General features: G+C 41.8%; 1 protein-coding gene and 2 long non-coding RNA genes across 4 annotated transcripts in view; 1 reads left to right on the forward strand and 2 right to left on the reverse strand.

Moving 5' to 3' along the window:
• LOC121100740 overlaps positions 1-6,518 on the reverse strand; it is a 22,807-nt gene extending 16,289 nt beyond the window's left edge. The window contains exons 1-3 of the long non-coding RNA XR_005832520.1: positions 4,806-6,518; positions 1,976-2,098; positions 1,595-1,706 (exon numbers count right to left, since the gene is read on the reverse strand). This is a non-coding gene — a long non-coding RNA (uncharacterized LOC121100740). The remainder of the gene's footprint in view (positions 1-1,594; positions 1,707-1,975; positions 2,099-4,805) is intronic.
• A 177-nt stretch (positions 6,519-6,695) lies between these two features.
• The window catches only part of ETF1 (eukaryotic translation termination factor 1), a 29,193-nt gene continuing 21,840 nt past the window's right edge, over positions 6,696-14,048 (forward strand). The window contains exons 1-2 of one of the 2 annotated variants that reach the window (XM_040622386.1): positions 6,696-6,840; positions 7,001-7,104. In XM_040622386.1, coding sequence (XP_040478320.1) covers positions 7,019-7,104 — 86 coding nt within the window. In that variant the 5' untranslated portion in view covers positions 6,696-6,840; positions 7,001-7,018. Of the gene's footprint in view, positions 6,841-7,000; positions 7,105-7,131; positions 7,232-14,048 lie in introns of those variants that run through there. The other variant, XM_040622387.1, reaches the window with a different exon arrangement.
• The window catches only part of LOC121100741, a 32,961-nt gene continuing 32,501 nt past the window's right edge, over positions 13,589-14,048 (reverse strand). The window contains exon 3 of the long non-coding RNA XR_005832521.1: positions 13,589-13,999. This is a non-coding gene — a long non-coding RNA (uncharacterized LOC121100741). The remainder of the gene's footprint in view (positions 14,000-14,048) is intronic.

A 14,048-nucleotide genomic window follows, 5' to 3' on the forward strand; every position in this document is an offset into this window, starting at 1 on the left:
AAAAAAAAAAAAAAGAATACTCTAAGGTCATAGAAAAGAATGAAATCTTGCCATTTGTACTAATATAGATAGACCCTGAAGGCATTATGCTAAGTGAAATAATTCAGAGAAAGGCAAATACCATATGATCTCACTTACATATGGAATCTTTAAAAAAAAAACAACAGGAAGGCCTGGGTGGCTCCGTTGGTTAAGTGTCTGTCTGCCTTCAGCTCAGGTCATGATCCCAGGGTCCTGGGATCAAGTCCCACATCGGGCTCCTTGCTCAGCAGGGAGCCTGCTTCTCCCTCTGTCTGCCGCTGCCCCTGCTTGTGCTCTCTCTCTCTCTCTCTCTGACAAATAAATAAAATCTTTAAAACAACAACAAAAAAACCCAAAAAAATCCCAAGCTCATACATACAGAGGACAGACTGCTGGTTGCCAGAGGCAGGGGAGGAAATGGGGGGAATGGGGAGAGTGGGGGTGGATGAAATAGGTGATGGAGGTCAAAAATTATAAGCTTCCAATTATAAAATCAATATTAGGGATGAAATGTACAGCATGGTGACTATAATTAATAATTACTACATATTTGAAAGTTGTTAGGAGTAAATCTTTTTTTTTTTTAAAGAAATTTTTTTTTTAAGATTTTATTTATTTATTTGACAGAGATAGAGACAGCCAGCGAGATAGGGAACACAAGCAGGGGGAGTGGGAGAGGAAGAAGCAGACTCATAGTGGAAGAGCCTGATGTGGGGCTCGATCCCATAATGCCAGGATCACGCCCTGAGCCGAAGGCAGACGCTTAACCGCTGTGCCACCCAGGCGCCCCTGTTAGGAGTAAATCTTAAAGGTCTCACCACAAGAAAAAAACTGGAAACTACATACATTGACAGATGTTAACTAGACTTATATGGTGATCATTTCACAATATATACAAATATTCAATCATTATGTTGTCTATCTGAAAATAAAATGTTATATGTCAATTATACCTCAATAAAGAAAAGTCTATTAGGATGTTACAAGTACTTATACAAGGGGGAAGAAAAAGACCCCAGTAGTCTTTGTTAATTTCCTCTTACTTATATATAAAAAGGTGATCCATGGGGTGCCTGGGTGGCTCAGTTGTTAAGCGTCTGCCTTTGGCTCAGGTCATGATCCCAGGGTCCCGGGATTGAGCCCCGCATCCAGCTCCCTGCTAAGCAGGAAGCCTGCTTTTCCCTCTCCCACTCCCCCCTGCTTGTGTTCTCTCCCTCACTATCTCTCCCTCTGTCAAATAAATAAATAAAATCTTTATAGATAAATAAATAAAAATAAAAAGGTGTTCCAGGCTCATCTTATTCATATCTGCTTCAGTCCTAGAAACAGCTACTTCTCTTTTTATACGGTTATCTATTTAACATTCCTTTGCTCTTTTTCCCCTTAAAAGGACTGTAAATTTAAGAACTGCACTATACCTAAAGTGTTTCAGCACATATCCCAGAATTAGAGAGAAAACTGGTATCCAATAAGTATTTATGGAATTGAACTAAAAGATTATCATCTGTCTCACTATTCTACAATTGTCTATTTAGTCAAAAAAAAGGCACCAGTGGAAACATTAAGCACTTACTTATCTTCTCCCCAAATGATCCAAGGGCATGGCTCTATCTCACCTTGCTAATTATTCTTTCATGTTACGGCAGGATGTACATCAGCTGGTGAGCGCTCCTTGTAACACGATTCTAAAAAAAAAAAAAAAAAAAAAATTCTAGAAAAGAACGAATGAGTGTTCACTATGTGCATTTTTTTCATTATAGGGTAAAGCATATAATGGTCAGTATCTGATTAATTTAACAAGATTACAAATTCACGTACAGATGTTTGGTTATCTAGAAGAAACTGCTGTAATTCCTTAGTTGTAGTCCCCCATGTCTTATGTCAATTTACACAAATCTTTCAGTTTTACACTACACCACTATAGCTTAGGTCTTCTTCATTGGCTTTTACTTACTATAAGATTTCTTCATGTATTAAAGGATGGAATCTATGGGACTTCGTTCTTCAAATTCATTATGCTTAAGTGCTTCCAGGAACTTGAGGGCAGACCAGACATTCCTTTATTGATCTTCACCTACTTCATGAAATAAACACTTCATAGATAGGGTTTTTTTAAAACATTTATTTATTTATCTGGGGTTGGGGGAGAGAGAGAGAGCGCTCACGCAAACGGCAGAGGGAGGAGCAAAGGGAGAGGGACAAGCAGACTCGGCGCTAAGTGCGGAGCCCAACATGGTGCTCGATCTCACAACCCTGATATCATGACCTGAGCCAAAATCAAGAGTCAGACGCTTAACCCCAACTGAGGCACCGAGATGTCCTGCTTCACAGATAGTCTAACCCAGAGATTATTTGTAATTATTTTTAGGCACATTGGGTTGTTTTTTTTTTTTTAATAAAATCTTATATGGAACTCATGGATCAGAGACAGGAAAAACACATAACTATTAAGATACCTAGGAAAAAGTCATTCATTATACTAATATAGTGTATATAAATAACTAATTTTTTTTAAGTCTGGCAAGGATTTATTAGGAAGTTTATTAGTTAGGGTAAATAAAAAACCATGAACACAGAACTGATCTGAATTCTAGTATTGCACTTACACAGAACAGATCTGAATTCTAGTATTGCACTTACAACGCCAGTTAGAAGCTAATAAACATGAAGGATATCCCAAGGGGAATCTTACCTAAGTCCTAACCTTACCTGACCAGGATACCCACAAACACAGAAATGATGCCTATGCTCTCCCCAAACTGCTTACCTAGACGGTTGCAAAAAACTTCTCCTTAAGCTAATAAACATCATCAGGAGATTCCTGCTTTTCTATCTATAACCATGGGACCCTAGTACATAATAGACACTTCAAGCTGGGCAAACTGACAAGAATGTTGAATGCTAACAGGGGGAAGAAACAAACAGGGACAAGTATATCTAGTTGGAGACCCTTGTAATAGCTAATAGAAACACAATGCTGAGGCTTCCAGAAGTTTACTGCAGCCCAGGAATAGTTTCCAGCTTAAAAAAACGAATCACATAAAGAACCTGCCACAAAGCAACAAGACATTTGTAAATCTCATGGCCACAGTAAAGTAAAGGCAGGCATTATCCAATGACTATCCAATGCCTCAGATGCTGACCAGCCCAAGGCCCAATTTCTAGGCTTAAACCACAATTGTTCCTTGGCACCCACACAACCCTCCCCACATAAATACCCAGTCTTTTAAACTCCAGCTGTGAAAAGGTCAAACTTCTAACAATTATTAACACGCCAGCCATTGAAACAGGGTAAAGATCCCACAGACCATTTTACCTGCTCCCTTGTTCCACCAGGGAAAAAAAAAAAATCCCTAGCAATTGTAATTTGGATCTGCTCTACCTTTAGGCTCTCGACTTCAATTTTCTGCTAGAAGTAGTGTAAGAGGTCAACAGATGGGTACCGAAAACAGTGGAAGAGGACAGAACAAATTAGGAGAAACTAAAAAGAGAACTAGCATTCACTATTGACATGGGTGCTGTAAATGGTACCAGGCACTTTACACAAGTTATTTAATCAGACAATAGTCCCACAAAATAGGCAGTATCCCCATTTTATTGATAAAAACACAAATTCTGCAAGATTTAAGTGACGTGCCCAACATAAGGAGCAATGTCAGGGTTCAACCCTAAGGCTGCCTAGCTCCAGAGATCCTTCCTCTAACCACCCCACTGACTTCCCAAAGAGTCAAAGGTACAGCCCTTAGGAAATCTTTCCACAACCATTCCTCCCCTGCTTTCTTCACCCTGGCTACTCTTAAAACTGGCCTGCACATTAGCAACCAATAATTTCATTCTGTACCTAATGGCACTGTTCTCAAGTTGCTACTAGAATTTTCAACATCATCAAAACAATCCTCCTTCCCTCCCCCACCTCCACCCATTAACTAGGAATGTTATCTATACCCCAATATTTAACTTTATTAATCTAACATTAGACCTGGAGAAGTTCTGAGGTCAAGTACAAATCCTTCATTTTTCAGAAAAGGACAACCTGTGCCAAGAGAGGTTATATATTCTACCCGCATCCTATGTCATTGTGAAAAAATCTGTATCACTATTATGTCACAGGAGGTTCTTCCTGGACACTGATGGTCATGGTTGCATTTATAAAGCCTCCTCCTCGCTGAAGGAAACAGCATCTCTGTTCTATTCCTTTCAAATCTCTTCTGCTGGAAATCAATGCCAGGATTTGCCTCTAAGACATTGGTTTTCAATTCTAAATGCAGAGATGGTGAATTTACAGCAACTAGGCAAGTAAGCTTTGGGAGCTACATTTAAACTATCTCAGATCAGAATATTCTAAGAAACAAGTTACATATCTCAGTAATTATCAAGACTGAACGATTCAAAGGCTGACAAACAGCAATTCTGAGATCACCATCTTACTTTAGTTTGAATCACATATAAAAGCAAACCTGTGAGGTGGTCTAGAAAGCCTATAAAGCCATGAAACATGGACCTGAAGCAACGCTATAAACATAAAAATGAAGAGAGGTAGATCAAGTGAAGAAAGTAGAAATGGGGCAAGGGAAAGGAAGTAGGGAAAAGCTTGGGACATGATACACACCCAGTCAGTAAGTTTATGATTATTTACTTTAAGAAGGTCCACTGTTTAGTACAGTGAATGGCACACAGAAGTACAGTAAATACTATGTAATGAATGAACATATGCCATGAATTACAAAATGGTACCTAAAGAAGAGATTCCACCCTGGGAATCATTTGCTGGGGGAGAGACTTACCCTGTAGGAAATGTGTCCTCACCCTATGGCAACAGAGGAAATGGGACTGCTGCATGATAAAATGCACTGGACATTGAACATGGAGTCTGGAAGCCATAAACGAGCTGTGTGACTCTGAGAAAGTCCCTTTCACCTTTCTTTGCCTCAGTTTCCCTATCTATGAAATGGGGATAATACCCCCCTCTCGAAGGTGTGGGCAAAGTTGAGATAACATGCAAAAAGGACTCAAAGCCCACAAATACAACTTCTGACATCACCACTAGCATGTCTCAAACTTAGTAGGCCCAAGAGGAAATTTTCAGTCATCCCTCAAAACCTGCTCCTCATTTTCCCCATCTCAGTAAATGTAACCATTTCCATATTCTGGGAACATCCTTGTTTTCTCCACCTCCAATCCATCATTCAGTCCTAACCATTCTAACCCCCTGCATATCAATAGCTTCCAGCTGCACTATCATCACTCTAGTCTAAGCTACAATTATCTCTCACGTGAATGCAGCAGCCAAAGTGATCTCTAAGCTTCTACTTTTGCTCTCTCCAATCCAAACAGAACCATGTCCTTAAAAACGTAAGTACGTCTTCATGTCATTTCCCTCCCTCTATAAACCCTTTAAGCCATCCATCGTTCTTAAAAGAGGCCAAACTCCTAAACCTGGCTTTCATAGCCCTAAATGATATGTCCTCTGCCTCCTCCTCAAGCTACTTTACCCATTCCTGAAGTTGTTCCAGCATACTGGCTTTTTAAGCACACATTTTCCCCCCCAATGTGTTATGCTCTCTTCTGACAAACCCCTACTCATTCTTTGGGTCTCATTCCAAAATCAGGCCCTCCTTTACTACACTCTCACAGCATTCCAGGGTACCCTACATACTTAGGCGATTATTTTATTATACAAAAGTATACAATCACAAATGGTTATAAACCCAACGAAAACTGAAAGCTCCGCTAAGGTAAGCACGGTTACATCCAGTTCACCTCAGCATCCTCAGGAAAACCGAATCTAGCACAGTTTGGGCCCAAATATTTGAACAAATCCAACTGAGGTGAAGAGAGGCATAGTCAACTAAAAATTCTAACTCAAAAAGATAAAAGTTTAAAACGTTAAAAGTTCTAACTTCTATAGCTGCCCATTTTGCTTCCACACTCTCCCCACCTCCACTCTCAAAAGCTCAAACGAAATCATTCGTGGGCTCAGATACCCGAAGGTTTCCAACGTCCCGCAGTCCCTGCTCTCCCCTCCCGTCCCCACAAAGTTCCAGGTCCAAAATGAACCCACGTGAGCACTGAGGCGAGACGTAACGCGCCTCTTTTGCCCTTGCATGTGGCGGGGTCCCGGAACACCGGGGGAAATTTTCCTAATCCAGACACCCGGGCTGGGAGCTTGAACACTAGTCCGCGCAACAGTGACGCACGTCGGCCGGAGCACTTTGTCAGCTATGAAGCCACGAAGCTTGAGGCGTTTCTTTGAGACTCCTCAGGTGCAATTCAAATCGTGTGTCCCGGCCCGATTGTCTAGCCGCTCGTCCTAGATTTTCAGACGCCCATTCCATTCACCGAAGAGGGGCGGAAAAGACTACGACCACCTCTCCTCGCCCTTTAAAAAACACCCCCTATCGGCGGCTGGCGGGTTGCTGAATAAATTCTCGCGAGAGCCACCGGCTTCCGCCCGCTTCCTCCACTCGGCTATCCGGACCGGAAAGAAGGCGGTACTTCCCCGCCCCTGGTCCTACCTCACAAGGCAGCGCGGCCCCAGCTGCGACCAATCAACGAGCTCATTGTAGGCCGCGGCGCGGACAGCCAATGGCAAGTCGCGGCGCGCGCAGAGCTTCCTCTCTTCCGCACCGGCCCCCTCCCTTCCGCCCGCCGACTTCCACTCAGCCTCTGGCGGAGGAAGTGATGTCACAGGCCCCATGTGAGCGGATTGCAACACATGCAGCTGCCTGGAGAGAGGGAGCCGGTGTCCTACGTCAGAGCCGCCGCCGCGGAGCCGCCGCCGGGGAGGAGCAGCCGCTGCGCCCAGGACTGGGCCCTTAGGTAAGCGGAGGGAGGGAAAGGCCAGCGACCGCCGCGGCGGGCCGCGCGGGGCGGGAAGAAGAGGGCCTCTTGGGGGTGGCAAGGAAGGGGGCCGCTCTGCCCCAGCGGCGGCGCTAACTCTGTGGTCTTGGTGTCTCCGGGCCCCGCCGGGCCGCTCTAGGGAGGAGGAGGCGAGAAGATGGCGGACGACCCCAGTGCTGCCGACAGGAACGTGGAGATCTGGAAGATCAAGAAGCTCATCAAGAGCTTGGAGGCGGCCCGCGGGTGAGCGCCGCGTCCGGCCCCCCCGTGCCCTCTTGGTTCCCGGACCCCTCAGGATGGCCGCCCCCGCGCCGCATGGCCGGATGAGGAGAACCAGACACTAGTCAACTCCCGCCTTCTGGATCTCTGGGTAGTAGCCCCCGACCCAGGGGCGAGGGTCTGCGCGGTTGGCCGGAGAAGGGGTCCTTCCCCTGCTTCGGGGCAAGGGGCCCCTCTCCCGGGGCTCGGACCACTTGACTCTCTCGTGGAAGGCCATTGCTACTTTTGAATCTCTCCTAGGCCCTTGAATCCAGCACCTCCCTCTTCGAGCTCCAGGTGCTGCCACCCTGTTCGGGTGCTGTTGGGGAAAAGGGCTTGGCCTTCCTTTCCGAACGCCCTTCCCTGGTTTCCTCTCTTCCTTCATGTTTCTCAGCCAGGTCTCATTAAAATGGCCTCCCCCTCTTCGGTCTTCTGAGACCCGGGTCGGTGAAGTTTGGATGGGACAGGAAGGAGAGGTGGTCAGGGACAACCTCTTTCTGACTTTCCCTGGTATCTCTGGGTCTTCCACTTTTCCCGAGATGACTTCTCCAAGTCCTCTAATTAAGCTCCTCCACCCGGAGCTTCCTGGTGTTAGCTGTTGAAGTACCCACCTATGAAATGAAAATGCCAACGTGTGCGGGGTGGGGTAGAGAGGAGACTTTGGTTGGCGAATCCGCATCTGTATATCCAGGAAAAACTGGGTTATGGGGCCGTTGATGTGAACTGTTAACTACGGGGTCCTTTTAGGTCTCTCTCTCTGGAACTTCAGGGATAGAGGTGACTGATGTACTAATAGTAGCTTGTTGAAATTTAGAACTGAATTAGGTGGGCTTTGGGTCTCCTTTTGTAAATTTTGTGGGTGTGCACTATGGGAAGGTTAGATTGAAACTGGCTGTATATGCTTTTTTTTTTTTTTTTTAAGTTAAAAAATATTCGTTTGGAGAAGGGTGTCAGGGGCATTCCCATTTTATTTATTTTGTTCCTTTCCCAGTTATAGGAACTTTTTGCTTACAGGAAGTGCCCCCCCAAAAAGGGGCGTTTGGAACATTACATATTTGTATGTCTGAGCATTCTTAGAATAGCAGAGTTCCTTGCTCCAGGCCATGTGGAAAGTTTGTTTTCAACACAGGGGACAATCTGGTTTCCAGCCCAGGTTTGTCCTTGATTGGTTGATTTGCATTGCAGTGATAGAATTAATCAAGCTTTTAATTGTTGTGAAATAAGGTGTGCTTAGTTATGTCAAAGGCCCAGAGTTAGTAGATTGGTTTTGCCATTGTGTTTTGTTCTTACTAAATTAGTGACAGTTCTGCTTGAAATGAAGCTTCTGAAAGTATGGCTCTCAGTTCAGTGACTTGGGCTTTTGCTGACTCTTTCCCTTGTACAAATTGAAGGTGGCAGCTTATTTTTTATTTGTTTGTTTCTTTTAATTTAATAAAATATTCAGACGTATTTAACAGTCTTACAGGAACTTGAACACAGATGGTTTTTTGCCACATGGTAGACTGAATAATTATTCTCCCAAGTGTGAGCATGTTATACAGGAGGGGTAGTACAGGTCATGACCCGTTATGTATGATGCGCTACCAGGAATTAGATTCGCTTCATTGGGATCTTCTGTTGTGTTACTTTCGATTGAGTATAGCTTTTATGGATTGTTGTTGCAGTGTTTAAAGTTGGATGTGACCTGTAGATTTGTTCTCTTGTCACTTTATTTTGGGGGCAGTTTCACACATTAAAATCTGGATACATTATATGCTCTGAAAGTCTAAAAATGGGAATTTATGACTATAATTTGCCTATTGTCTGTAGTAACGTTAAAAGTAACACTGTGTGTAGTAACAGCATTCCCTTCTGGTGTTTGATGAAGGAAGCTTATTCTCAGATTTGTTCCTAGCCATGTTACCTAGCTAGTTGAAACTTTTTAAGCTCCCCTTTAAACCTTTTAGAGGCTTTATCCCTTTGATTAGCAAAATTCAGTAAAGTTTAAAGCACGCTAAAAATGAGGTTCTTACGCACAACTTTTCTTGTAAGTGATGGGGTTAGTTGGGACATTTTAGACAGTGATTAAGCTGTCTAAAATAGCTGGGAGTAGTCTTCATTTAAACAAATAATATGGTTAATTATCATGTCCTACTTTGCTTTTATTCAGGATTTGGTTGAATCTTGATCCCATGAAAATTTTAGATCTCTGCCATCTCTGGGTATCAGTAAGGAGCCATAACTGTATTCAGTTTGGCTCAGAAGTTTCCCAGTACATACCAATTTCTTTTAGGAAATAGGGAGATTGTATGTGCATGGCTGAATTGTATTAAAGTCAGACTCAGATTATCATAGTGTATCATGAGAAATATTTTCTTTACCTAATGCTAAGATATTTTAAGGAGAAATGTAATGATCTTTAAAGACAAACTGGATGACAAAATAAATCTGTGTGCTGGTGTTTGGGGGTAGCCTTTGGGTTTAAGGAGAAAACTGATGTGTTCAAGCATAGTTATTATCACTAGACAGTGAAACTTAGTGATAAATTAATAGAATTTTCAAATAAAGGGTTTTTTTGTTTGGGTGGTTTTGGTTTGTTTTGGTTTGTTTGGTTTTGGTTTTTGCCCTCCCAGCAGTGTAGAATTCTGGGCATGAAAATCAGATTGGTTTGTTTTTAACAGTAACTATAAGGTATGCTGGGATAAGAGTGATTTTGAAATTGAGAGTCAGTCAGTCATGATTATCTCTTAATAGTATCACCCAAATGTAGCTTTAAAAGGGAACCAGTGCAAAATGGACTCAGTAATTAAGTACATCTGAACAGAGTGAAGTTTCTAAGCACAGTAATTATTGGGTGCTTAGTATATTATAGACACTATGTTAAGCAATACACTCTTTGATTTAATCCTCACAAGAAGTATTGCCGCCTTTTGATAGCTAAGGCACCTGAGGTTGAGAGGTTAAATAACTTGGTATGTGAACTGTAGCAGAGCCCGGGGCTTAAACCAGTGTATTACACAGTGCAATGAATATATTTTATGTTTTCCAAAAATACAAGGCTGGAATGACTCAAATTGTAATCTAAGCAATAACAGACTATTTTATTTTAAAATTTTACTTACTTATATAGAGAGAGAGAAGCAAACTCAGCTACTGACTGCGGAGCCTAACGTGGGGCTCAGCTAGGTCTCACAATCCTGAGATCATGACCTGAGCTGAAACCAAGAGTCAGATGCTCGACCAACTGAGCCAACCAGGGTGCCCCTATAACAGATTATCTTAATGTTGTCCTGTCTGTGGAAGAGAGCATTTAAAAGAGCCAGAATGGCTAAAATAGGGAACTTGGTGGAGTCTTTCTGTAGCCCACATCATAACTTAATTTTCTGAGTTGAAAGAAGTGTTACACTTGTGACTTAAATTTAAGTCTGTGGAACATACCTATTTCATATAAGTCTGGTTGAATATTAGTTTCTTTGTGTGTTAATAAAATAATCCTCCAATTCTTTTGGTATATATAAGTTGTACTTAAAGTTAGTGGAAGTTCTTCCTGGTTTATGATTGCTCCTGGTACATTCTCCACCATTGGCTTAATGAGGACAAATTGTACATAGGCCAGAATTGGAACTAGAGCTCTGTGAATGGAACTGTGGTTGTAGGTATTCTGGATAAGGAACTAAAGCAGGTGAATATATTTTACAAGAATGGTGAGTGGGAGATTTTGGTTGTTTTTTTCCTACTAATGTTTTCTGAACCAGCAAGAAGTAGCCCCAGATATAAGGCTGGAAGATTTATAGTTTTCAGGTAATAAAATCATTGCCAGAGCCTGTTCTAGCCAAGGACAGTGGTAAATGTGACAAACAGATAAGGTTAATTTGGGCTAAGTTGCATCTGTGGGTGATAGAATATTTTTTGACTTATACTTGACCAGGGAACCTCGTATATTTCAGAAATAATGAAGGCTTAGTCAGATAACCCATCTTTGAAGATCTGCACAGTTTGTAAACTTTATTTGGGTCTTCTTTCTTTGGGCATTTTAAATCTTAACTGTTTAGTTAAAAAGAACATGTAGATATTTTGACTTTGAAGGAAATAATAACCTAGCTATACATGACTGCCTTTCAAACTCCCCTGAAATATATAGTTTTTCTGCTCTTCTCTAAGTAGTTCTGATACCAGATGGGAGGCGGGGGGGCTCACATCAAGCAGTTCTCTAGTTCTTAGCTGACAACAGCTGGGTGTCCTACAATTTAATCTAATTCTGTCAGTACATAAAGTTAGCATATGATCCTATAAAGTGTTCGGTCCCACCGGACTGCCTCCATTTGTGATAAGTCTGGGCCTCCCCTATTTCTGACCTACAGGCTTTAAATTGGGGATTTAATAATTTGCTAGAATGGCCCACAGAACTTAGGGAAACACTTTACTTACGCTGTCTTTTTTATAAAGGATCCAAATGAAGAGTAACATAGAGTGAGATCCAGAAGCATCTGAGAACAGGAGCTTCCGTTCCTGTGGAACTGGGGCATACTTCCTGGGTTTACCAACTCAGAAGTTCATTAAATCTTATTCAAAACTTTATAGAATTTAATTTGCAGACTCTCCCTCCTTCCACACCGCAAACCTTTCCCAGAGGTCTGTGGATGGAGCTGAAAGTTTGAGCCCTCGGTTATCTGGTCTTTCTGGTGACCCCAGTGGCCCCACCCTAAGTCAGTTTATTATCATAAATTCAGTTGAACTCCACAGAGATTCCTTCTGAATAACGAAACCCATCACCCAGAAAATTCTAAGGGCTTTAGAAGCTTTGTCAAAAGCCACGGACAAAGACCAAATACATTTCTTATACCACATAACCATTTTTTTTTAATCTCCACAAAATTCCTCACATTATGTTGGATTAAAAGTAATTTTGGGGGGGGCGCCTGGGTGGCTCAGTTGGTTAAGTGTACAACTCTTGATCTCAGGGTCATGAGTTGAGGCCCCGTGTAGGGCTCTGTGCCCCAGTGGGGAGCCTACTTAAAAAAAAAAGAAAAAAGAATAATTTTGTGAGATTGTTGAATAGGTTCTTTTAACCTTATAGACAAATAATATGGATAGGCTATTAATATGATTTGAATCAATTAAAGTGTATTAAATGTGTCTGAATACCTTCCCCAAGTGAAAGCTGTTGGTTAATAGAACATTCACCTAAATGATACATGGAATGTTCTCAAAGCCATGAGTTTTAGGTACTTTAATTTTTACTTAGTTCTCTATATATTTAAGGGCTGCTTATAACTAAAGTGATACCAGAATATTCGGGCTTTTAAAGAGTGTTTTTTTCATTCTCTTATGCACAAAACCGCCCACCCCCAAGAAAAGTCAAGAATTAGAATATTTTTAATTTCTTGAGATGAATGTAGACCAGAGTACAACTACAGACAGAGGTTTTGGTGGCATCTCACTAAGAGGTCATGATACAGATGCCACCAATAGGTCTGAGCCATGAAGAGAGAAAGATAGGGGGAAGCAGGGGAAAAAATATATTTGATGGGGTGTGATGGTGTCCTTGAGGCAACTCCCAAGTGTCGTATGTTGCCTTCCTCAACCCAGAACTAGTTCTAACAGCCGCTGTATTCAGGAATAATGTTCTATGCACTGTGAACCTAATGAACAATTACTGTCTTTGAATTTCAACTCTTGACAGATTTCTCATTGTAATAGCAGATATACTTACCCTTCCAGGAAAGGAAGGCTTACTGTGGACACACTCCTAGGTAAGCACGAGTACCTAATTAGAATAACATTTAAGGCCAAATGCCGTGTGGGTTATATAGGTGTGTCCATCTTACCCCACACACACACACACACACAGACCAGTTGGACCCTTTTAGCAGAGGGCCCTTTTTCTTAGAGCTTGGGGTTAAGGGTGTGCCTATTGTGGCCCCTTGTGCTGGAAGTTCTGTTGTAAGAAAACTTAAAATAAGCTTGGCAGCAAGGTTGAATGGTCTTAGATCCAATTTGAAGGTTCAGAAGGAAGAATTTGCATCTTTTCCCTAGACCAGTAGCTGGAACTGTCCAGCTGAGAACGTGTAGAGCAGAAATTTCTTCAGAGTCCAGTGAATTCTCTAGGGATCTCAGAATCGATAGAATCTTCTCATAGGGTACATTCTGTAGGTATCTTTTAATTCTTCAATAGCCCCTTATCTTAATGAGGGGGAGAAGGGATTAGAGGAGTTTAAGGTTCTTTTTTCCAACAAGTTGGAAAATTAGGTTTCTTGTGGGCACTTTCCTCAAAGAGCATGAAGGCTCCCTTTGGTAACAACTTTTTCTTAAACCACTGGGTGGACACACTTTAAACCCTTGCCTGCTGTCTGTTAAGATGGAAACTTCCCTTTTTTCTTATTTTTGTCACTCTGTGAACAGATACCTTTTCCTTCTTTGAATATAAATGAATGAAAATTAAGTAATTTTATTTTTTGCTTTTTTCTCACCTCCCCCTAAACATAATTGAGTTTAAGAGCCATAATTTTATTATCATTCTCATAGATACAAAGATGAAAACGTGTGATTCTTATACATTGTACACTGATCACATTTACTGTGCTTTAATCCAGCCCTTCTCTTTCATCTACTTAATTTATATGTAATGGGTGCCTTATAAGTATTCATGTGTTTGCTTTGTTCTTTTTTTTTTTTCCACCTTCCAAGTTCTGTATCTTTAACAGCAATTTTCAGATACAAAGTTTTCATCCAGTGTGTGCTTTGCCTTTTGTCATCATTCTTCTATCCATTTCAGAGGACTTGACATTTTCAGATGCCTAACAACTGCCTCTTGTGCAGATAACTCGGGGATATCGGGCCTGTGTTCTTCTGTTTTCACATTTTCATTTGATCCTCTGAGGTCTCCTTTAGAAGAATGATCCTAGTCAAAACAAAAGATTGTCTTTTCCCTACCGAATTTGGGCCCTTCA

Source organism: Ursus maritimus, unplaced genomic scaffold (genome assembly GCF_017311325.1).
Source record: "Ursus maritimus isolate PB19 unplaced genomic scaffold, ASM1731132v1 scaffold_5, whole genome shotgun sequence".
In the NCBI taxonomy this organism is placed as follows: domain Eukaryota; kingdom Metazoa; phylum Chordata; class Mammalia; order Carnivora; family Ursidae; genus Ursus; species Ursus maritimus.